The 24,200-nt window shown below is 51.2% G+C and overlaps 1 protein-coding gene across 1 annotated transcript in view; it reads right to left on the bottom strand.

Moving 5' to 3' along the window:
* The window catches only part of Cacna1a (calcium voltage-gated channel subunit alpha1 A), a 184,335-nt gene that overhangs the window by 72,149 nt on the left and 87,986 nt on the right, over positions 1-24,200 (bottom strand). Inside the window, exons 9-18 of the mRNA XM_023720124.1 lie at positions 22,672-22,761; positions 18,209-18,418; positions 12,507-12,619; positions 9,709-9,821; positions 9,459-9,590; positions 9,135-9,207; positions 5,669-5,786; positions 5,495-5,562; positions 1,632-1,738; positions 18-276 (exon numbers count right to left, since the gene is read on the bottom strand). Coding sequence (XP_023575892.1) covers positions 18-276; positions 1,632-1,738; positions 5,495-5,562; positions 5,669-5,786; positions 9,135-9,207; positions 9,459-9,590; positions 9,709-9,821; positions 12,507-12,619; positions 18,209-18,418; positions 22,672-22,761 — 1,283 coding nt within the window. The remainder of the gene's footprint in view (positions 1-17; positions 277-1,631; positions 1,739-5,494; positions 5,563-5,668; positions 5,787-9,134; positions 9,208-9,458; positions 9,591-9,708; positions 9,822-12,506; positions 12,620-18,208; positions 18,419-22,671; positions 22,762-24,200) is intronic.

Raw genomic sequence — 24,200 nt, 5'->3', positions numbered from 1 at the left:
CCCGGGCGCGGCTCCACGGCGGGCTCGGCGGGCGCGCGGCTCTTGTTGGTGTTGTTGTTGCGGTTCTCCTGCGGGTCCACCACCAGCGGCCGGTCCAGGTGCGTCTTCATGTCCGGCCGCAGGTGGCGTGCGTACGCGGCCTTCCAGCGCTCGTCGGCGTCCAGCTCGCAGCCGTACAGCGCCTCGCGGCTCGCCAGCAGGTTCTGCTTGCGCATCTCGCTCGTGCGCTGCTCCCATACCGACTTGGCCGGCTTCTGGTTCTTATGCTGCTCCTTCCTGCAAAAGGCCGGGGTTGGGGCCGTGCGGCCGGGTGGGTGTGCGGGGACGGCGCGGCCAGGTGGTCTGGCCCCCAGGACCTCATCTGGCCACTGTCTCAGCCCAACGAGGGTCTGAACGAGACTCAGCCTGGCCGGAAGTCCCCCCCCAGGGACCCTGTGGGTGCCTCAGTGGGGGTGGCCAGGCTTCTCGGTTACAGCGGTGTCAGTGCCCTCGGACACTTTAGTCCGGGCAGGTAACCCAGCTGACCTCCCTGCTCTTCAGAGGGCAGTCCACGATTGGGGTGGCCTTGATGACCTTAGCCTGGGCATGGCCCATGATGGCAGGCAGTGGCCTCCAGCAGGTCGAGGAAGCGCCTGACGCCTGCAGGAGCCTCTAATTGGGATCATGGACTGCCTAGGGCCCCAGGGAGTGCCCAGAGCATCCCGGGTGGGGATTTGGGGCATCAGACAGGCAGACTGGCCGGCTGCAGGGTGACTGACCCCAGTCTAGGCCCAGGGAGATTCCATAGGTCTTAGGCATTGATCTCTTTTTATTTTAAAGAAAGAGAGAAATTCCTCTTTTTTGGTACTGGGATCAAACCCAGGGTTTTTGCATTGAGCCACACATCCTGCTCTTCTTAATTTTCTGTTTTGAGACAGGGTCTGGTTGTTGATGATTTGCCCAGGATAGGCTCAGACTTGACACCCTCCTGTGTCCAGCACCCCCTTAACTCCCACAGCTTGCTTCCCAGTAGTGGACAGAGGGTGCTTTGAGGCCCTAACTCCCCTCTGCCCAAGAACTCTGTGGCTCCCACCTAACCCAGAGCAGAAGCCCAAGTCTCCATAGCTCACAAGGCTCTGCATAACCTGCTTGTCACCACTTTTGCCTGCACCTCCCTCCATCTGCTCACCTTGGTTTTTGAGATGGGGTCTCAAATATTTTTTAAAGTTTTGAGACAGTCTCTCACTTTCACAGTCATACTGGCCTGCTCCCATCACATCACTGTCTGTCTCTGTCTTGCTGTCTGTCTGTCTGTCTCTGCCTGCCTGCTTGCAGTACTAGAGGATGAACCTATAGGCACTCTACCACTGAGCTGCATCCCAGATCTTTTGTCTTTGGAGACAGGCAGGATCTCACTCTGTTACCCAGGTGGGACTCAAATGTATGTAACGTATCCTCTCTCTGACTCTAGCAGCTATACAAAGCAAACCACGCCAAGCACAGAACTGGGCATGTAGTAAGTAGGTGCTCGTGAAACAGCCTTTGGGTGAAAGTGGACCTATTCCTAAGGCTCAGCCATCAGGGCCCATCCTCCCCCTTCCCAAACCCTGCCTGGGAGTGGGAGTGGGTACGGGGGAGGCTGGGACACTTACACAGCTATGGACATGTTGGCCGCAGACAGGGGACTCACTTCCGCCACCTCCTTGGCTTTCTGTAGAGCAAGTTTTTGGTTGGCCGCCTCCTCCTCTTCTTGTTCATCCTAGAAGGCATGTAAGATCTCTGTTCACCAGACCAGGCCTCAAGGTCTTGCTTTGTACCCTCCTGCTGACCCCGGCGACACTGAGGTATTTAAAAGCAGGCGAGGCTGCATCAGAACCCACACTCACACGGTGCAGCCGAGGTCAAAGATGTGCACTGCTGATCCTCCTGGTTCACTCTCCAGCTCTTCTTATTTTTATTTTTTTCTGGTACTGGAGCCTTGAACCCAGGGCTTTGAGCTGAGCTATATCCCTGGACCTTTCTTTTTCTTGGTTGGCGGGGGGCGGTCAGGAATTGAACTCAGGATCTTGCGCTTGCCAGGCAAGGGCTTATTCCACTGAGCTATCTCCCCAGCCCCTTTATTTTGTATCGTATTGAACTCAGGACCTTGGGCTTGCCAGGCAGGTGCTTATGCCACTGAGTTATATCCTCAGCTCCCCATACCTACACCTTTAAATTTTTTTTTTTTTGATTTGAAGTCAGGTGTGATGGTGCACACCTGTTCTCCTAGCACTTGGGAGGGTGAGGCCGGATCAGCATGAGTTTGAGACAAGCCTGGGATACACAGCAAGACCTTGTCTCCAACTTTTTAAGATTTTGAGAGTCTTAAGTAACCACATTTTCCAAGCTGTGGTCAAACTTGTGATCTTCCTGCCTCAGCCTCCCAGTGCTGGGATTCTGGGCATGTGCCACCATGCCTGACTTTTCCAGCTTTTTCATGACTCCATTTTAACGCACAGCCAGAAGACAGCTAAAGTGAAGAGACTCCCACAGAGAGGGCGTCCCTGCACCCGTCTGGGGCCTGCCAGGGAATGCAGAGGCTTCCAGTGCTTTCCAAGCAGGCCGAACTCCTTGACCTGTCCTCCCCCAAATGCCAGATGTTACCATGCATAGAAAAGCCCTGAGTCCTTGACTTATGCTGGGCCCTGCTGCAGCCGAGGACCCCGAACTCTCAGTCCCCGTTAGGGGAGGGGAGCTGGGTTCCTGGGCCTGGGTTCAGGGGCAGTGGTGAAATACCACATTCCCACAAAGACAGTTTTAGACTTTACATCCTCCACCAACCGTCTGGCATGGCCTCATTCTTTAAACAGGGAAGTCAAGAGACACAAAGCACAAGTGAGAGAAGCCAGGCAGTTTCAAGCCACGGCAGCTCGCTGGGGAGGCACATCAGAACCGCCCTGGGCACCATGTCCAGCTTGCCTAACACCTTGAACCCTCAATGATGGAGATGTGGGTTCCCATGCCCCAGGAAGCAGCCGCAGAACCAGGGGTTTTGCTTAGCCTCTGCATTTTCATCAAGTTCCCAGGCAAGTCAAATACTCTCGTACAGTTAACAGCACAGCGGTTAATGCACAAATTCCACCTGCAGTCAGCCAGGGTTCAAATCTCAGCTCTACCACTTACCGCCGTGCAGCCTTAAGAATTCTCTTGATCTCTCTGTGCCTTACAGCTCTCATCTAAGATTCTGGTGTCCCCCCGCCCCCCACTTCCCCACTTTGCTTTTCTCCTTCACAGTCATTGCTTTCTTCCAAGCTCCAAATCACCCCCAGTTGCCTAGGTTTTTCACCCACAGTCTGAACCCGTCTCCAAGGGCAGAGTGTTTGGTTGTCTGTCAGCCTTGTGCCCAGGAGGTGCTTAATCTGAGCTTGTGGGATGAAAGATGGGCTGAGTGGGGAGGGGCTATGGGAATGCACCCCAGGGTTCCTGAAGAGGGGCCCGAGGGGACCTATGGTGCCACACAGTGGCCAGGCTGGTAGCCGTGTGCTGGGGACGGCAAGGACTTCTATTTCTCCCCAGCCCAAAGGATGCTGGGAAACTCCCCACTCCTGCCAGGGCCAGCAGATGGAGGGTTGATACTGTCGGCTCGGGCTGCTTTGTGATGTCCTGGACACTGTGGGGCACTGGGGGTAGGGTTTTGAAGCAGAGTGCTGGGAGGAGGAGGGCCTGGCTTGCATGACATGCGCTGTTTATTCTACTTAGCCAACTGAGGCCAGCTTCTAAGATGCCTTTGTTCCTGACACTCCACCCGCATAGCAGAATGTGCCCCTTCTGTTGTTCCTTCTCCTGGTCTGATTCACCCACACTGGATTCCAGCCTGCACGGCCCCTTCTTGCCTATGTTCTTTTGTGCAGTGTGCAACCTGTACAACTGTTCTTGGTAGCCCTGCTCACGGACTGTCCCAAGGGCATGAACTATGTTACTGAAAGCAACATTGCCTCCCCTGTGCCTGTCTACTCTCAGGAAGTCCAAGGCTGTGCTAAGGGACACAGTACCAGTTTTTACCCAGATAACTCAACAGCATGAATCATGAATAAAAATAGGACCTTCCTGCACATAGATGGTTCCTTGTCCCAAATTCCCCATCCTCTTCTCTTTTCTGCCCTGTCAGGAGCTGCATCTCTGTTCTTCCAGTCCTGAGTCATGTGGACTGCCACCTCCCCTCTCTGGGCTGTCTCCCATCGGTGATACGGGGAGACTGTGGCTCCCGCCTCCCATGGCGCTTGGCGAGCTTCTCCGCAGTTGGCAGTTCTGGTTTTTATGGTTACCTGCCCGGCTGGCCCTCACATCCTGGCTGCCCTCTCCACCCATGGAGCAAGGGACTCTGGCCCAACACCCGACTGCGTCACTCACAGAGCTGCTGGTACTAGGCACCAGCTATGAGTCGAAACAGCGCATCTGCAGGGGGTGACTTCACCTTTTTGGACCTTCTGTTAGCCTGGCCGGGTGGTGCACACCTGTAATCTCAGCATCAGGAGGCTGAGGCAGGAGGATCACCAAGAGTTCGAGGCCAACTGAGCTACACAGTGAGTTCAAGGCCAACCTGGGCTACACAGCGAGAGCCCTGTGCCTCAAAACCCCAGAATAACAACCAAAAAGGGCGGGGGGGGGGGGGGAGGAAAGGCCCTACAGTATACCACAAGGGTCCTCTCTGTTTTGCTGTCACTTGGAAATGAGGTCAGGGGACATCTTACATAGTCGGTCCCCATGCAGGTAGAGGCAGAGGCAGGGCCTCAGCATCCTGGCCATGCTCTCTGCCCCTCGGAGGCTGGCCTGTGTGCCCTGTGCCCCTGCCTGGCTTCTGCAGGTGACCAGGAGACACAGGGTGTGTTCTGCCATGTCCACATTGCCTTGCCAGGACTCTGGGTCCTCTAAGATCAGAGGGTCAGTGTCAGCCCCTTTTCACGCAGCTGCAGCTCTGTCTAGGTCCCTGTACCTCTGCTCCCCTTTTGGAGGGCGACAGTGTCTGCAAGCCTGGGGACAGCATCATTCCTTGTAGTCTCTGACTCGTTCCCTTCCCTGCACTGCTTCTTCCCCTCCCCCAATGTCTATGTCTGTCTGTCTGTCTGTCTGTCTCTGTCTCTCTCTCTGCCTCTCTCATGGAGGACTGAATCCTGGCTCTGCAGAGCTACATCTCCAGCCCTTTTTTATTTTGACAGAATCTCCTAAGTCTCTAACTTGCCCAGGTTGGGTTTGGACTTGTGATCCTCCTGCCACCAACTGCCCAGAGTTCTAGGAAGGCAAGTGTGTGCCCCTGTACCCGGCTTCCGGCCCAGTTTCTACACACAGGCCCTTGGGTGGAGCTCACCACCTGTTTCCCCTCCCACCTTCTGCAGCAGAACTGGCTCACTGAGGCTTCGCCTGGGTCTGGGAGGAGTGAGGAGCACCCCGTGCGTGTGCCCTGCTGTCCCCTGTCCCCCACCCTGCCATCCTGCTCTGCCATGCAGGTGATAGCCGGGCCCCGTGGTGCTCAGCTCACCTTGGTGAGCTCCTGGGCATTGGCCAGATTGTCCACAGCGATGGCGAGGAACACATTCAGCAGGGTGTCTGACGCCTGAGTCAGGGAAAGCAGCTGAGGCAGGGCGCTGTGCTCAGAGCCTGGGCCCCGTGTGTCCCCGCCTGCCCGCATCCCTGTGGCCCCCAGCAAGGATACAGTTCCCAAAGAGCGTGAGCACAATGAAGTAGATGGAGAACACCATGCCGCCCTGCACGCCGCCCTGGGACTTGATCCCGTCGTACATGACCTCATTCCAGTCCTCGCCTGTCAGGATCTGAGGAGAGATGCAGCAGCCTGAGCTGCCTCGATGGAGAGGGACTGTGCTGGGGCCACCCACTGGCACTGCCACCTTGTCACTGCCTCTGCCCAAGCCCAGCCCTGCTCGAGGCAGGAAGGACTGTCCTCACCCTGGGCTGCAGCCTGGCTGCTGGGAAAAGGAGACCCCGGTTGGGGGAGGGGGAGCACTGTCCCCTTCAAATGGGGGTGGGGACACTGTAACTCTCCACAGCGAGGGAGCTGGAAACAGTGCCTTGGGGATGTGATTAGGGTTGCACAAGACCCAAGGGGAGGGTGCTTATGATGGGATTCCTGACAGCCCTTAGAAGAGGAAGAGAAAACGAGACCCAACGCCTGTGATCCCAGAACTCTGGGAGGCTGAGGCAGGAGGATCTCAAATTTGAGACTTAGTGACTTAGTGAGACCCTGCCTCAAAATAAAAAAAAAATTTTAAAAAATGGGAGAGGGTTGGGATAGAGCTCAGTGCCCAGGTCCCATATCTCTGGGACCAAAAACAAAAGATGGGGAGGAAGGGAGGCCACGGTCCCTGTCCACCATGTGAGGACAACACAGAAAGGCCACTGTCCAGTCCACAAGTCATGAAGAACCACCCCCTGTTGACCTTGGGCCTGAGATAAGTGTCTACCGCCTCGCCTCCTGGCCCTGGCATTGTCCTGAGCTCAGAATGGGCAAGGAACGGGCACCAGCGTTCACCTCTACTCCTCCTGGTCCCTGAACCCAAGTGATCTGGCCATGGGATGCCTGGCACACAAGCTGCCCTGGGCTGGAGCTGACTTTGCTGTCAGAGCCCAGTGCAGCAGGGTGTTCGGAGTAGGTTATCAGAAAAAACAGCAGGGATGGAGAGTGAGACGATGAAGAACACAGGGCACAGAGGGTGACCAGGAGCTCCGTCCCACCAAGGCTCAGGCAGTCTGGCCCAGTGCACAAATTCCACCTGCTCCCCTGGGCCTGTGCCCGGGCTGTGCACTGCTCTCTGGAGAAAGCTTTGGATGAAGAGATGAGGGGCTGGGCCACCGGGACTTTCCAGAAAGCATAGGAAAAGGCCTGGGGCACCTGAGTGGCTCCCACAGCTCCTTAGAAGAAAATGGCCCAGAGGACAGGGCTTCATGGGACACAAGCCAGGCAGACACTCATGCCTGTGTAGACGCTAGCAAAGCTGGGCTCATGGGAGCAGGAATAGAATCATGATTACTAGAGGCTAGGGTGGACCAGGTATGGTGGCGCACACCTGTAATCACAGCACTGGGGAGGCTAAGGTAGGAGGATTGCAGGTTCCAGCCCAGCCAGGGAAAATTAGGGACTCAGTGAGACCCTATCCCTAAAATAAAAAATAAAAAAAAGGAGCTGGGGCTGGAGCTCACTGAGAAGGACCTGGGTTCAACCTACAGTAGTGTGCACATGCACATGTGCACATGGAAGATAAGGGCTGGAGGGTTCCCAACACAAGTAGATAACAAAGATGCGGGAATGATAGTTTTCTGATTTGATCCCTAAGCATCGTGCACCTGTACTGCTTGGTCATACCACAGCCGCGTGTACGCATGCCTTCCTATTATTACTATGAACTGGTGCTCGGGATGGAGCCCAGGGCCTCAGGCATGCTGGGTGGTCGTTCTACCCTGGAGCCTCATCCCGTGAGCCAAGTAAGGAAAAGCAAAAAGCTCCACAATTTGTCTTCTAAGAGACACCCCAAATATAAATACATTGAAGAGCGAAAGGAAGGATGGATAATAGGAAACGGAGCTAGAGCGCTTGTAATTGACAAGGGGCCCATGAGAATGGGGAGGGGAGCAGAGGGAAGGGCTAGAATCAACTGCCTGCACCCGCGGCCCAGGGCAGCTGCTGCCCACTCTGTGTTGCTGGTAGGGCCTGATAAAAAATGGAAAACTAAAAGGAAAGTTCTGCGTTTTTTGTTCTGAGCCACGTTTCCGCCAGGATTAAGTAGGGATGTGCAGGAGCGGAAGCAGGCATTGGCCACCTTGGGGGCGCTTGTGTTCTGGAGCCATGGTCGGTCCGTGCACTTGGGGGGGGGCATGTTAAGCAGCACCCCTGGCTCCCGCCCACCTCCAGCCGGGCCCTCGCTGTGTCCTGCTGAGGCCCCAAGCTACAGTGTGGCCATGGCCCCTTGCGAGGGGCTTGGAGCTTCGCCTCACGGGTGCCTCTGTCCCCAGGAGGGATCACCACAAAGCTCTGTAGTCCCCGTAGGGCCAGTCCTCAGCTGTGACTTTTACCCTCTGTATTCCCACCCTCCCACTGGGGCCTGGTCACAGCTGGCCCAGGGCTACACACAGCACCTTCTTTTGCGGAGGTCTTGGGAGGTAGTAATGAAGATTGAACTTCGGGCCTTGGCACTGAGCTACATCCCCAGCTCTTCCCCCACAGCCCTTTTTATTTGGGGACACAGTCTAGCTTAATTGCCCAAGTCAGGCTTGAACTTCAGATTCTCCTGCTTCAGCCTCTCAGAGTGCCGGGGTTCCAAGGATGTGCCCTTGCTCTACTTTTAAAATGCAACCCAAGCAGCCTGAGCTCACACCTGGTTCCCTGTTTGGTTGGGCTCTCCTATGCCAGGCCACTCTGCACCTGTCCTAGTCACTCGGGACCAGGTACCAGATGGCCAGGGATGGAGCCCACTGAATAAGAGCAAGTGGAGCCCCACGGGCTCTTGCTGCGGAGACCAAAACCAAAGCTTTGCATGTCTCGCCCCATTCTGTCTCGCAACCTTCTCATGAGGCTTGTGACTTACAAGTTGTCTTTCCCTTTCTCTTCTCTCTTTCCCTCTCTCCCTTCCTCCTTCTTTCCTTCCCTTCCTTCTACTTTTGTGGTGCTTGGATTGAACCGCGGGCCTTCTCACTGGGCTCCAGTCCCGGCCTTCTCCCTTTGTGCTTCTGTTTGAGACAGGGTCTCACTATGTATCCCAGTCTGGCCTTGAATTTTCAGTGATCCTCCTGCCTCAGGCCCCTGAGTGCTGGGATTATGACACACGGTGTGTGACACTGCACCCAGCTGGGCCCCAGCCCCAGGCTTTCAGTAAATCACCAAACTGCCCATACTGGGTTGGAACTTGCAATCCTCCTGCGTTGGCCTCCCAGAATACCAGGATTACAGGTATATGCTACCATGCCCAGCTACAATCTATGTGTCCAATGACATTTGTCTGTTGATCTATTGGGCTCATATAACTCAGTGACAATAAAATCTGCATTCTAAAACAGAAGAGTCCAAGGTGACACACAGGGTTTCAGGGGAAGGAGCTGCTCCAGAGCAAAGCAGGTGTTGTCATCCCTGACACTAAGTGGTGTGGGCTCATCCGCCGTGCAGGTCGTACCTGAAACACTGTCATTATTGCTGCAGGGAAGGTATCAAAGTTGGTAGGAGGAGTCCCTTCATCGAAATTAAACCTGTGGGGACGACACAGATATTCATATGAGCCCTGCCCCGGCTGAGGGTCTGCTGAGCATCCTGTTGCCAGGGCAACATCTGCAGTATCTCTGTCTCCAGGACAACAGTTTGAGTGGTACCCAGGGCCTGGCCCACCTGGATGACTGCAGCAGGCATGTGGGTCGTGAGGAGGGGCCCTGGATGCCCAGAGTGGGGAGTCCTGGGCAAGACCCCAGGGAAACAGAGGTTGGAAGTGCTGCCGGGTACTCACTGGCCGCCGAAGAGTTGCATTCCCAGAAGGGCAAAGACGACAATGAAGAGGAAGAGAAGGAACAGCAGGCTGATGATGGATTTCATGGAGTTGAGGAGAGAGACGACCAGGTTTCTGAGAGATGCCCAGTACCTGCCAACAGAGGCCAGGGCAGGGTGAGGAAGCTGCGAAGCCCTGGCTTTCTGGGGGTTCCCCACCCTGTCCCCTATCCCCACCCCTGTCTGAAGGCCAAGGGACATGGAAGACTTACTTTGTGACTTTGAAAATACGCAGTAACCTGAGAGCTCGTAACACACTGATCCCAAAGGATGTGCCAGGCTTTATGACAGCCCAGATGACTTCGAAGATGCTCCCGATGATGACCTGGAACCGACAACTAGGTCTCAAGTTCAGGGCCAGCCTCAAGGTCAGCCACACACACTATCACCAGGCCTGAACTCTACGGGGGCAAAACCCAGGCCCACTCCCATCCTGAACTGGAAGTGGGACTGGGGGTGGTGGGGGGAGGGCTCCCACTTTCCTCTCATTCTTTCTTCTCTTAAAAAATTTTATTTTGAGAGAAGGATCTTGCTAAGTTATCCAGGCTGGGCTTGAATTTGTGATCCTCCTGCCTCAGCCTCCCAAGGACCTGGGATTACAGGTGTGTGCCATTATGCCCATCATTCCTGCTCTTTTTAATTAATTAATTTATTTATTTATAAAACTTTTTCTATTTATTTATTTATTTATGTGTGTGGCCAGCTCAGCCCACCAGGGGGCGGGGCTGGCTGGCATGTGGTGCTGGGGGATTGAACTGTGGTCCCTGTGCTTTGCTAAGCTTGTTCTAAGTAGGTGCTTTAGACCACTGAGCCATCTCACCAGGCCCTCTTTTTAATTTATAAGGAGCTCACACAGACCTGAGAATTCCTAAGCCACAGAAGGAAAGTCCACAATACACCACAAGCTTCCAGAGACACAAGACATGACCAATTTGCAATAATCGTTTCTCTGCCCCCAGACCCCCCCTTTCTAAAAATGTATTTGGTACAGCGTCTCGCTATCCAGCTCAGACTCGTAGTGATTCTCCTGTTTTCAAACTCCCCAGCGCTGGAATTACAGGCATGTGCCACCACAGCCGGTCTCGGTGGCTCGCTCAGGATGCCCGGGGTCACAGCCAGTGCTCATGTGGTGCCTGGGATCGAACCCTGATCCCTGTGCTTGCCTAAGGAGATACTTAGTCCAGTGAGATAGCTCAGCCCTTCTCTGTCCTTTTATTAAAAAAAAAAAAGCCACAAAATCTACATACCATAAAATTATTAATTTTAAGTGGGCAACTCAGTGGCACCGAGTCTATTCATGATGTTGTGCAGGCCAGGTCTCCAATTCCAAAACATCTTCGTTGTCCCCAAAGGGCCCCATCTCATTGCGGCCCTCCATTGCTCCTGACTGGACCCTGGCAACCACTGACCCACTTCTGTCTCCGTGGGCTGCTGCTCTGGTAGGCCCTTATATGTGGAATTACGGCCTCTGCGACCTCTTATGTCTGGTTTCTTTCACTAAACATCACAATTTTAAGGTCTTTACCTCGTCCCCCCCTCCCCTTTTTCTTCTTCTTTTCGCAGTACTGGGGCTCCAACCCTGGGACACTCAGTCACTGAGTTATATCCCCAGCCCTTTTTAATTTTATTTTTCATTTTCAGACAGGGTCCTGATAAGTCATAATTTTGCCCAGGCTGGGCTTAAACTTGGGATCTTCCTGCCCAAAGTGCGCTGCCAAACTGATCTTGAAAATGCACTCGACATGCCTAATTTACTGCATACCCTGGTTTAGTGGCACTGCGCTGCTGCAGGTGAGGGGTGTCTGCTCATGACTGGGGTGCTCCCTGGGAGCTGGGGCTCCCCACTACGCAGCACTAGAGAGTGGGGGGAGGTCAGGAAATGATGGAAGAGCAAACGCTGAAGTGCTAATTCTGCTGAAGGGTGATCACTTGGACACAGGAGTTAAGCTGAAAAGTTGTAAGCTGAGCTGCTGTGAGTGGGGGGCCATCTGTGGGTACGCAGGCCGCTAACCCTTCCACTGCAAAGGCGCACTTGGGTGCTGTGGCCGTGTCGACAGTAGATGAAGCCATCAGGACTTCGCTCTCCTTTTCACTTCTTCTTTTTTTTTTTTAAAGAAGGATCTTGCTATGTAGCTCAGGGTGACTTCAAACTCATAGTGATCCTCCCGCCTCAGCCTTCCAAGCGCTTGTTTTACAGGTGTACATAACCACTCCCAGTCCCTCTTTCTCTCCCTTTCACTCTCTCTCTTTCATTTTTCTTTTCTTTCCTTCTCTCCTTCTATTACTTAGTACTCGATTCAGAATCAAATCGCCAAGAATCATCCACCTTTTCTGAGACTAACAGAACTGCAGCACGTGATTCTGGCTGCCCTATGGAGAGCGTTTTCTGCTTATTTGCTAACATCTCTGTTATAATTTGCATTTTAAAGGACTGTGAGTTTGAAAACTCACAGTTTTTGAAACTTTTGCATTTCAAAAGTTTGGTCCTCAGGGTTGACCTTTAAGAGGTGGAGCCCAGTGAGGGCTTTAGGTTGATGGGGGCGTGGCCTTGAGAGATCCTGGGACCCAGCCCCGCCCTCCCCAGGAGCTTTCTGGCCCTGCAGTCAACAGTTTTCCTGCTTCCACCAAGACAGGAGCCTCTCCTAGGACAGGGATCGCACATCAATCACTGGCTGGGAGCTCCACAGCCAGACTACTAACACCATTTATCTCTTTGTAAAGTGCTGATGATCTCGAGTATTTTGTTATAGCCATGGAAAGCTGACCAATCCAGGGAAACCCTAATTACATCCCAACAACAGGGACATTTTCATCCTTGTCTCCTGGGTACCGGTGTGGGTCTCTCTGAGAGGTCTCTAGCGAATACTTGGCTGATGCCCCCCTCTGCGGCCTGCAGATCTGCGCTTCCCGTCCCTGTGGCATGGGCGGAGCCTACGGAGTCCTTCCCTCTCCTGCATTGCAGGCCTGCCCAGGAGCGGGAACCAGGGCCCCTCCGACCCTGCACACTTACCCCACAGTCAAAGCAGTTGAAGGAAGAGTGGAAGTAAGGCCGCGTCCCAAGCCCGTACATTTTTATAAACATTTCGGACATAAAGAGTCCTAAGAAAATGAATTCTGCATAGTCTGGAAGGGAGAAGGAGACAGAGAGGAAAAGCGATGGTGAAATCTGCTCTTTCCGTGAAGAGAAAAACTCTGTCCTAGTCCGGCCTGATAGACAGGGAGGAAAAGGTCTTGGGGACCTTTTTCTTTCCTCTTTTCTTTTGTGTATAATTTTTTGAGATAAGGTCTTGCTTTATGGTCCAGGCAGGCTTTGAACTCACTGTATAGTTCAGACCTGGCTTCAAACTCACGGCCATCCTCCTGTCTCAGTCTCCAAGGGCTGGGATTGCAGGCACTCTCTCTGTGCCTGGCTTCTTTAGAGACTTTTTCTGAATTTTATGCAAAACTTTTTTTTTGCCACAGACCTCAGTTTATCTTTTGTTAAACAACAGTAACAACTGTCCCCTATCCTTTAATCAGCAACCCATCAGGCCAATCCTAAAGGGGTCGGAGAATTGAGGCAAGTCTTTACCTAGTACTGTTTGCTCTGGTTTCAAGAGGTCAGATGTAGGGTATGGCTGAAGTCCTAGATTGTGTGTGTGTGTGTGTGTGTGTGTGTGTGTGTGTGTGTGTCTAGATCAGGTGGTGGACCATGCCTGGTTGGCAAAGGACCCCCAAACAACAGCAGGGGTGTTTATTTATACCTTTGCAAAGTTATAAGACACAAGACTGTCTAGCCACTAATAGCCCACGAGGTCCAGGCAGGACGTCTTTCTTAAGACTGAGGTAGCTGGACTGCTTTAGGCACCGAAGGCCTCATCCTGCCCTCCCATGTTGGATCACTTTCCAGCTTCCACAGCGCCCATCACAGCTGCCTTTTTTGTTTTGTTGTGTGACTGTTGGGTGTCCCGTTGCAGTTGGAGCAGCTGTACTTGGAGGACTCTGTAGAAGATCTTTTTACTCTTGATGCCAGTCCAAAGATTTTTGGTACTTATATTTAGCAATTTAATCCTATAATGTCCAACAGTCATAACAGTTGTGATAGCTTTTGTGTTGATGGGCCAGTTCCTGGGTGCTCAGCGTATTTAACGAGCTGTCTGGGGTGCAGCTCGGTGGTCGCGCACTTGCCCAGCATGTGCGAAGCCTTAGGTTTCATCCCCAGCACCACAACACCCCTCCGAAAGCTAGCTAACTGGGCAGTCAACAGGATAACAGCAGGTCATACAAGGCTTCAAGAATGCTGCTGAGTCATTATCTAAGAATGGCGCTCTGTCTACTTGTACAAAGCTCCAAGAGGGTAGGAAGAAACAGATGTTGTAATGGTGGGTGCCCTCTTCAGTCCCATGTTGGGCTCTCCAATGGGGCCCCAAGGACAACCTGTGCAGGGCACAACTGGCCTGATGCCCTCTGGAAATCCTGCCTTGTTAGTCATGGAAAAGGTAGAGCAAGGGGCCGGGGAGATAGCTCAGTAGAATAAGTGCTTGCCTGGCAAGCACAGGGTCCTGAGTTCAATTCCTGGTGGCACCGCAAAAAAAAAAAAAAAAAAAAAAAAAGGTAGAGCAAGCTAAGGACTTTTATTTTTTTTAATGAGAAAGCACAAAAATGCAAATGCCCCAAGGAAAGGCAGAAATGTGGATTTTCATTTGTTCTAGCACAGACATGGCGCATATAGAGTCCTTTCCGGAAAGAGCTTTCTAAGCGTGTGGTGGAGCTGGTAGGGAGGACAGGAATTAGAAAGCGCATGGGGCCTGGGTGCAGCGGGGTGGCCGAGCGCTCGCCTAACAGGCAGGAGGACCTGGTTTTGACCTATTGGACAAGGTGGAGGGGTACCAAGGTCTCTAAAGAAAAGACAGAGAACCCCAAGGGCTTCCAGGATTTTCACAGCGACGGCTGCGACGCTGATCCTGCTTGCTGGCTGCTAGGAGCTGAATGTCTGAGTCCTGTCCTACATCCAGTGGAATGATATTGAAAGGTGAGGGTTTAGGAGGCGATGACATCTGGGGCAGGTAGAGCCTTCCTGCATGGCGTGGTGGCCCTTTGCTCTTCAGCTTTCTGCCATGTGGGGACAAAGTGCTGTCCCCTCCAGAGAACAAGAATTCAAGGTGCCAGCCTAGAAACAGACAGCAGACTTTCCACCTGCACAGCCAGGGCCACCAGCAGCTTGGTCTTTGACTCCCAGTTTGTAGGACTGCCAGAAAACAAGGTCTTGCTATGTAGTTCAGGCTAGCCTGGATCACTATGTTGCCCCTGCTGGCTTTGAACTCCTGGTGATCCTCCAGCCTCAGGCTCCTGCGTGCTGGGATTACAGGTGTGCAACACCACGCACAGCTAGATCTTGCCTTTTTTTTTTTTTTTTTTTTTCTTCCCCTTTTTTGGGACTGGCAAAGGCATCCAGGGCCTTGTGAATGCTAGGTGTGGGCTCTACAACTGAGCTTGCTGCCCAGCCCGTCTGGACAGACGCCAAGATCTCTCACATTGTCTTCTTGTTTATGAGCCCTAAGGAGCTCCTAGCATCTGAGGGCTAACTGTAGCCTCCCCAGAATCAGAATAGCAGCAAAAGAACTGTGTCTGCAACCTCTGGTGGCTTCCAAGACCCAAAGCAACTCTGGAAGGATTGGACAGTTCTCTCTCTCTTTTTCTCTCTTTCGTTCCTTCTTTTCATTCTTCCTTTCTTTCTTTTTGAGACAGTGGCTCTCTATATAGTTATTAAATTAGGGTGGCTCTGAACTCACTATGTAGTCCAGGCTGACCTTGAATTTGTGGTGATTCTCCTGCCTCAGCCTCCTGAGGGCTGGGATTATGGGCATGTGCCCCCATACCCAGCTTGAACTGTTTATGAGATGCTTATCATGAAAACATAGCAGCTCAGTGATACAGGAAATGAGAGAGAGGAAGACAGACAGACAGACAGACAGACAGACAGACAGAGAGATGGAGACAGATGGAGACAGATGGAGACAGAGATGGAGAGGCTGACTCATCATCCCTGGCCATCTACAGGTCTGGGGAAACTTTCAGGGCCATTCAATCGAACTTGCAGAGAATTCACTATGCTGTGCTGAATTCAAGATACACTTTGCTGTTATTTGAAACAGGGTTTCTCTCCATAGCTTAGGCTGACCTTGAACTCACTATATTATAGCCCAGGGTGTCCTCAAAATTACAGCGCTCCTAGTGCCTCAGCCCGGGGTCGTGGGTGTGCTCTACCATGCCTAGCTCAAGACACAGTTTTGTTCACATTTTGACATCACTTAAATCGATGCGTCTTAAAATCAGCATGTCCTAGTTTTAGATGGCAGTGTTGTTTTATTCCTCACAGGCGCCTAAAATAAATGGACAACTTTGAATAGTGAATGATGGTGATGACTTGCCCAAGGTCATATGGTGAATTAGGTGCAGGGTAGACACTGAGAATTCAGGTCACCTGGTGAAGCAGAGTAGGGATCTCTCATCAGACAGTGTAGGCTCGAACCCAAATGCCTAGGTTCAAGTCCTGGCTTCATCACCTACTAGCTGTGTGACCCTAGATAAGTTACTTAACCTCTCTGTGTCTTTGTTTTCCTACTGGGAAATGGGGATAATTGTGGACCTTTACAGACACAAAATCCCCAGGTGAGAAGTCTCAGTCCCCCTGTCCCTAAACCAGGACATGCTGCAAGGTGATTAGTGGGGAGATTAGAGGTGATTAAAAATAGACTCTCAGAGGACGTTACAAGAAGCAATGAAGAGACCTCATTTGTAAGGCTCCAGAGGGACCTGGTGCAATTACTAAGGTTGGATCTAGGTCAGGATGCTCCGAAGGCCGGGCCCCTGAGGGTCGTTCTGGGGGTCAGCCAGCAGGGTGGGGGCAAGGAGGGTGCAGAGGAGACCGAGATCTGGGGTTGGCTCTGGGGCCTTTCTAGGTCAGAGACTTGACTGTCTCTCGCAGCTGTCCTAGGTCAATTCTGAGCAAGGTAGGGAGGGCAGGAAGCAAGTCAGACAGCCAGCAGATGTGGGCAGAGGCACCCGGTAGGGGAAAAGAAGCCCTTGGGGAGGGCTCGACTGACCACTGCACTTCCCAGCCCTGTCATGCCTCTTGTTCACCCTCCAGAGTGCTTTTTTTCTCACAGTTGGTCAGCAGTCTCCCATTCATTGCTTCAAGTCCTCACCTCATTCTCTCTCTCTCTCTCTCTCTCTCTCCCCCCCCCCCCCCCCCCCCCCCCCCCCCCCCCCCCCCCCCCCCCGTACAGGGTCTACACGGTCTCTGTCCCCCCTGTACAGGGTCTACAGGGTCTCACTACACAGATCTGACTCATAGTGATCCTCCTGTTTTCAGCCGCCCAAGCGCTGGGATTACAAGCGCACCACCACGCCTAGTCTCATTTGCCAACTCAGCGCACCCCCAGGGGTGGGGCCGGCACAGCACGCTGGGGATAGAACCCCGGCCGCTGCACTCTGCCTAAGCAGGCGCTTTAGTCCTCTGAGCTATCTGGCCAGCCCTTCACCCGGTTCTCAAGCTTGACACTTCTCAGGCTAATCTCTGGAATCTGGTAATAAACCCAGACAGAGGGCAGTCTTAAGAGTTCTGGTGCCCAATAAGAGATCAAGATGTGCTCCTATTTGCTCGAGAGGATCTCCTAGGAATGAATCTCAGCTGTAGGGAAACCAAAAAGGAAAGACGAAAAAGCAGGAAAGAAACAAAAGGAGAGAATAGGAGAGAAACAGGAGGCCAGAAATGAGCAGAGAAAAGGAATACAACCTACAGAACCGCTTCCTGTTTATAAGGTACCTCCATTTTTTGGCCATGGATTTTTTTAGCATTCCCAGGAGTACATGTAGAAATTAAATGTAGTTTGTTTGTTTGAGACAGGATCTCACTGTGTAGCCCAGGATGGCCTCAAACGCAAACAGGTGGCAATCGCCCTGCCTCAGCGCCTGAGTGCTGGGCTAGCAGGTGTGCTCTGCCATACCTGACTAGAAATTAAATGTGTTTTTCCATTTAGCTGTCTAGGCTCTGTGTCTTTTTCTGTCTCTTTTCCAATGCTGTCAGAGATTCATACCTTTTGTCTTATTAGAGTAGCCTGAATTTCTCTTTCAGCTCTCAGGTCAGAGGAAGACAGGCAGTGCAATGGGTTGGATATGGTTTGGGTCCCCCTAAATGTTCATGGATTGAAGGTTTAGTCCCTTGGGAGGTGGCACTGAGACTTGGTATAGGTCTTTAAGAGGTGGGGCCTAGTGGGAAGGCCCTAGATCAACTGGAGTACACATCTTCCAAGGAGACTGTGGTGTCCCAGTCTGTTTCTCTCTGCTTCCTGGCTTGAGGTGTGACCAGTTCCAACATGCATACCTGCTATTGCCATTTGCCATTGACCATGAAGTCTTCCTCACAACTGAACTGATACAGGTACCATGCCCTTGAATTTCCAAAACTGTGAGCCAAATAGACCCTTTCTCTTTGCAAGGTAGACTGCTTTGGGTATTTTGTCACAGTGATATAAATCTGACTAATACAGATTCCACTGTTGGAGCATCAACATTGACCCCAATAAAGCTTGTAGAAAGGGTCAAATGAAAGGACAGATTCAGCAGGGATCAAAGGAAGAACATAAGCCACTGGAGGAAGAGAAGTAGAAAAAAGGGTGTGAGGAAGGGATCAGGGATCCAGCCACGGTGGGGGTGCAGGGTGGTACTCACAGAGGAAGTCAGATAGCCAGTCGGGCTGGTTGTAGTGGACAATAGCAACGCACAGCGTGTTGAGGGCTACCAGACTGAGCACAGTCCAGTAGAAGGCCTGAGTTTTGACCATGCGACGGATGTAGAAACGCATCCTCCTCTCCTTTTTGTGAAAAAAAGTTGAGTTCTCCAGCTTGGCACTTTTAATGCTGGCTCGGGCAAAGGGAGACCCTGCCAGGGAAAGGATAAAGAATGTTAGACTCAGGCTGTTCCTGTGGAGGAAATTCACCAGCATGTGCTCGGGCATGGACTCTGGCCAGGGATCCATGGTTCTCCCAGAAGGCTCTGGCCTGAGGGAACTATCATGACTCAGGGTTCAGCTCTGGAGAGAGGGAGCTTACGAGACAGCAATATCCTTGCAAAATCACAGAATTGGATGTAACTGTTGAGAGGCTAATGGCTCCCACTGCCAGATTCAATTTTCCACGCCTGTCACTGTGACCCCCCCCCCCACTTTCTTTTTTTGGTAATACTGGGGACTGAAACTGAGCTACATTTGCAACCCCTTTTTATTTTTTATTTTGAGACAGAAACTTGGTAGGTTGGGCTGAAATTTGAGATTCTTCTGCCTCAGACTCCCAGAGTGCTGAGAGTACAGGAGTACAGGAGTGTTGGGAATATAGGCGGGTGCTTAGCAGTGACTCTGACTTCTTCTGATGCCTCGGGTATGTGTTTGTGTGTAAGATGAAGCAGGAGCCCTATGCATGCCTGGAAGGCCCCCAGAACGAAGTGTGGTGATTCCATTTGTCCACTTTTGCTTTTCTTGCTTATGTTGTTGGGGTGCTATACAAAAAAGCATCACCTGGACCAATGTCCTAACACTCCCCCCCTCCGTTGCTTTCTTCTGTTGTGTGCATATTAGTTATGTAGAATGGTGGGTTTCAGTTCGGCATATTCGTGCATGAACATAAGACACTCTGGCCACGGCCACCTCCATTGCTCCTGTGCCTCCCTCACCCCTTCCTCTTCTCCTTTCATGACATCTCTCTTCTTCATTAGTGTACATCTGCAGCACACTACAGTCACATTTGCTTTGGGTAACTGGTACTTGTATGCATCATACTTGGTTCATTTTTGATCACTCTATTGCTCCTCCTGTCCTCTCCCTCTTACATCATCTTTCTTTCAAAAATCCCCCCCCTTTCCTCATATGAGAAAAAAATTCAATGGTTGACCTCTTAGATCTGACTTATTTCAGTTAACATGGAGGACTCCATTTATATCCATTTTCTTGCAGATGACATTTTATTTTTCTTTATGGCTGAATAATATTCCACGGCATCTATCTGTCTATTTATCTATTTAATTTTTAGAATCACTTATCTGTGAGGGGCACCGAGGCTGGCTCCAGTTGCTAGGCTTAGCAACCGTGAATTGTGTTGCAATAAATCTGCTGATGCAGGTATTCCTGTAGTATGTTGTCTTTAATTCTTTCAGAAACATACCGAAGACTGGTATTACTAGATGGAGTGGTGCTTCTATCTTTAGTTTTCTTAAGATCTCCATGCTAATTTCCACAGTGGTTGCACTAATTTATATTCTCACATCAGTGTAGTACAGTTCTCTTCCCTGTGTGCTGAAATTCCATAAATGCAGTATGAAAAAATATGTATGAATAGATGGGCAGGATAACCCATACCCATAAGCCCAGCTCCCTTGGAGGCTGGGGCAAGAGGGCTGCAATTCTGAACCCCGCCTGGGCAACTGAGTGACTTACTTAGTGAGACCAATCTTTAAATAAATAAGACGGAAAGACTGGGATGTATTTCATGGCGAAGGCTGTGGTAGCCTCCCGCGAATGCAGGAGTGTTCGGCAGGTTTGTAAATGTGTGTCACAGTTTCTGAAACACAGAAGGGCTGCGTGAACGGTGTGTTGAAAAGCTGTGAACTGCTCTGCTCCTGAACTCACTCCTGAGGAAATGTGCCCCAAAGACAGGGTGGGGGTCCCCTCGCTGCATTCAGAAGTGCTCCTCCTAAGGACAAGGCCGGTGGGGCCAAGGCTGGCACTGTGACAGTGCCATGCGACGTGAGCCCTGTGAGGCAGGCTGTGTGGTGGTGGCCTCACAGCAGAAACCAGGTCAGAACTCAGCAATGGAGTAAACCAGGGCTGAAGAAAAGAGCCGAGCGAGCACAGTGCAGTGTGCTGTGCGCATCAGAAACACGCGCGCTCTCCCGACTCTCCCCATCTCTCTTCTTTTCCTCCGCCTCTTCCTCCTGTCTCCCTCCCCTCCTCTGCTTCCTGCCTTCCTTTGCTTTCTCCTCTCCTTTCCCCCTTCTGTCCTCTTGTCCATTTTTTTCTCCCTCTACACTACAGCTGCATGTCTCCCAGACAGCAGAAACCTCTTCCTCCGTGAGTCTTATTCCAGTCTTATTTCCTCCTCCCGGATCCTCTTCCATTCATTCTTTTACAATTGAAATTAAAAAAAACAACAACTCATTTCAAAACCCAAAAGCAATCCCAATATGCTCTCAGGTAGCAGGTCAGAAGCAATGCCACCTCTGTCCACAAATGGCTTCAAGAGGAAGGGCCCTCAAGGGACCTGCGCATCAAGGGCTTGGAGGCCGCAGTGCAGCTGTGGCCACAGTGTGGTGGGAGAGGTGACTGGGTCAGTGAAGGTGGTGACCTCATTAATGGATCCACCCACTGCTCGAGTTCACAGCTGAACAGCCTGGGAAGAGGCGGGCTCAGCTGGAGGAGGTGGGCCCCTGAGGGATGACTCTGGACAGCGTGTGTGGCTACTGGGCTCTTCCTTTTTGGTTCCTTTCCTCTGCTTTCTGCCCACCATGAGGTGTGCACTGGGCTCCACTGTGCCCTTCCACCATGACACTCTCACCTCACCATAAGTTCACAGCAGTGGAACCAGTTGACATGGACGGAAACCTCTAAAACCCTGAGCCAAAAGAAACCTCTCCTCTACTGAGATGTTCCTCTCAGGGATTTGGTCACAGCAATAGGAAGCTGATCAATCTACAGCCTGAGGAGGAAAAGATTAAGTGTCCCCATGCCCTTCAAACTCCAGCCTCTGTTCACTCCAGTGGCATCAGTCTCGGCACTGTCTTCCGCAATGTTCTCTGTGGTCCTCGTCACGATCAACTCCTACCCAGGCTTCTCTTCTCAGCTAAAAAAATCACCTCCTCCAGGCAACTCGCCCTGACCATGCCCCACCCTTCCAGAGCTGGCCAAGTCTAGGTGGCTTCTCTGCAGCTCCGTTAGCCTTGTATGTTTATTGGCATAATTCTCCTTAGTATCCACTGCCAGGGCTGTGCTGTGAACCCTGGTAGGGTTCTGTCTTGTTCACAGGCAGGCACTTAGCCGGAGCAGGTCTTGCACCAAGATTCCTGAAGGAGGATGGAGGATGGAGGATGGACACCCCTAAGCTGAAGATTTGAATTTATTTATTTATTTAGTATTTTAGGGAAGGGTCTACAGGGTGTTCAGGGTCTCACTACTAGATCGGACTCATAGTGATCCACCTGTCTACAGCCTCCCAAGAGCTGGGATTACAGGCGCGTGCCATCACGCCCAGTCTCAATTGCCGTCTCAGCGCACCCTGGGGGCAGGGCTGGCATGGCAGGCCTGGGGATTGAAGCCTCGGCCCCTGGGCCTGCTTGCAGGTGCTTTAATCCGCTGAACTATTTGGCTGGTCCTGAATTTTTTTTTTTTTTTTTTTCCTTCACCAGGAATAGAATTCAAGACCTTGTGCTTGCCAGGCAGGTGCTGTGTCACTGAGCTATATCCCTGGTCCCTAAGATCTGAAATCTAAAATGCTCTAATATCTAAAATGCTTTTTTTTTTCTTTTTGTGTGTGTCCAGCTTAGCCCACCCTGGGGGCGGGGCTGGTGCAGCATGTGGTGCTGGGGATCAAACTGCGGTCCCTAGGCTTGCCTAAGCTTGGCTAACTGGGCACTTTACACTGCTGAGCTATCTCGCCGGCCCCTCTAAAATGTTTTGAGCACTGACCATATGCTGCAAGTGGCAGACTCCACATGTGAAATGCTTTGCTGTCTCATGTACAATATTATAAAAATACTTTCTAAATACAACTAGGTTTATATGAAACAAAAAGGAATTTTGTGTTTAGACTTTGGTCCCATTCCCTTTGTCTTAATGAGAAAAGATAATCGCTCATTACACACATGGAGGTGTGCCAAAACTTGGAAAAATTTCAAATTTGAAACACTTCTGGGTGCAAGCAGTACAGACAAGGAATTCTCAACCATTACATACATCAGTCGACACCAGGGCCTACTCTAAGTGCTCGCTGGGTCTTTACAATGGTATTAGAAGACTGGCATGGTCATTATTTCCATCATCATGTACCCTGCCCCGGGATACATAAGGTGAAAGGCACAGGGGAGACGCAAGTCCAGGCAGCCCGGCTCCCCTCATAGCCTGGGTGGTCAGGGCTGGGGAAGGGACTTACCCACAGAGGCGATGTCAGCCAGCTGGTCCTCAGCCTCTTCTGGGTTCAGCAAATCCGTCTTGCTCTTCTTTATAGTGGCTCTCCGCAGAGCTCCAACAATGGAAACATGGCAAGAGAAAAAGACGTTACCCTTTTTGCACCAGTGACGATATACGGTCAGAGAGCAGCTTTGACTGTAACCCTCACGACAATGAGCCTGTGGGAGTCCAGTGCATACTCCCTTTACAGATGTGTAGCTGAGGGTCAGGGAGGTACTATCCCTTGACTTAATGTGTCAGGACAAAAATCTAGATCTGTTCCATCTGACTCCAAAATCCGGTCTCTTAACTACTACTTTCTCTCTGGTCTATTTTTAAATTCTAAGAAACCTCACTTTCCAGTCATCCTGGAACTTGATACATAGTGAATGATACTGGGGCACAGGAAAATAGCTCACCCCTTGATTTGCACTCAGTAGAGGGGCTGCTGAGATTGTGGATGTTTTCCCCCAAATATGGAGGTTCATCCTTCTAGGACTCTCCAGGCCGCAAGAAGTTCACACGTACACAGCCAACGAGGAGATCTAAATACCCCTGTGAGTAATCTCTTCTTGTCCCCTAACTAAAAGAACTGGGTTTCTTGTTCTTTTTTTAGATGGGGGTGTCACTGTGTTACCCAGGATGGCCTAGCTGGAAACTGGCCAGAATGGATTCTTATAGTTCATCTTACACTCTTCAGGGACAGAACTCCTTTTCCTTTATTTCCTTTGACTATGCAGGATTTTCAATAAAAGCCACTGCCCTATCTAATCAGCTTTTTTTCTTTTTATCATGGTGCTGGAGATCAAACCAGGGCATTTCTTTACATTGAATTCTATCTCCAGCTCTTTTTTTTTTTTAATTTATTTTGAGACAGGATCTTGTTAAGTTGTCCGGGCCATGCTCCAACCTGTGATCCTCCTGCCTCAGCCTCCCAGAGCGCTGGCCTTATAGGCATGAGAATATAATCTGAAGCTACAAGATGGAGTTCAGATGGTCTGGACTTGGTGATTTCAATTTATGGTATTTTCAGCTTTATGACCAATTTCTTAAAGTATAATTTCATTGATAACCAAGGAATACATGAACTTACGATAGTTTAACTTGTGATTTTTCTGACCTTAGAATGGTTTGAGTATTAAATGCATTTTCAACTTATGATAATTTTATCTCATGATAAGTTTATTGGGGTACTGCCCTACTGTAAGAAGAGGACTGTCTTTTTATTTTTTTTAAGAAGAGGAATGTCTTGCCAAGTGGTATACATCTATAATCCCAGTACTCAAGAGGCAGAGACAGGAGGATTGCTACAAGTTCGAGGCCAGCCTGAACCACTTAGTGAATTCAAGTCCAGCCTGAACTGCACAGTAAGACCCTGTTTCAGAAAATCAGAAAAAGAGGATTAACTGTATCATTTTTTTTTCAAATTTTATTTATTTGTGTGTGTGTGTGTGTGTGTGTGTGTGTGGCCAGTTCAGCCCACCAGGGGGCAGGGCTGGCTGGCATGTGGTG

This window comes from Octodon degus, unplaced genomic scaffold, assembly GCF_000260255.1.
Source record: "Octodon degus isolate 3935 unplaced genomic scaffold, OctDeg1.0 scaffold00073, whole genome shotgun sequence".
In the NCBI taxonomy this organism is placed as follows: Eukaryota; Metazoa; Chordata; class Mammalia; order Rodentia; family Octodontidae; genus Octodon; species Octodon degus.
This window is presented reverse-complemented; position numbering and strand designations above follow the sequence as displayed.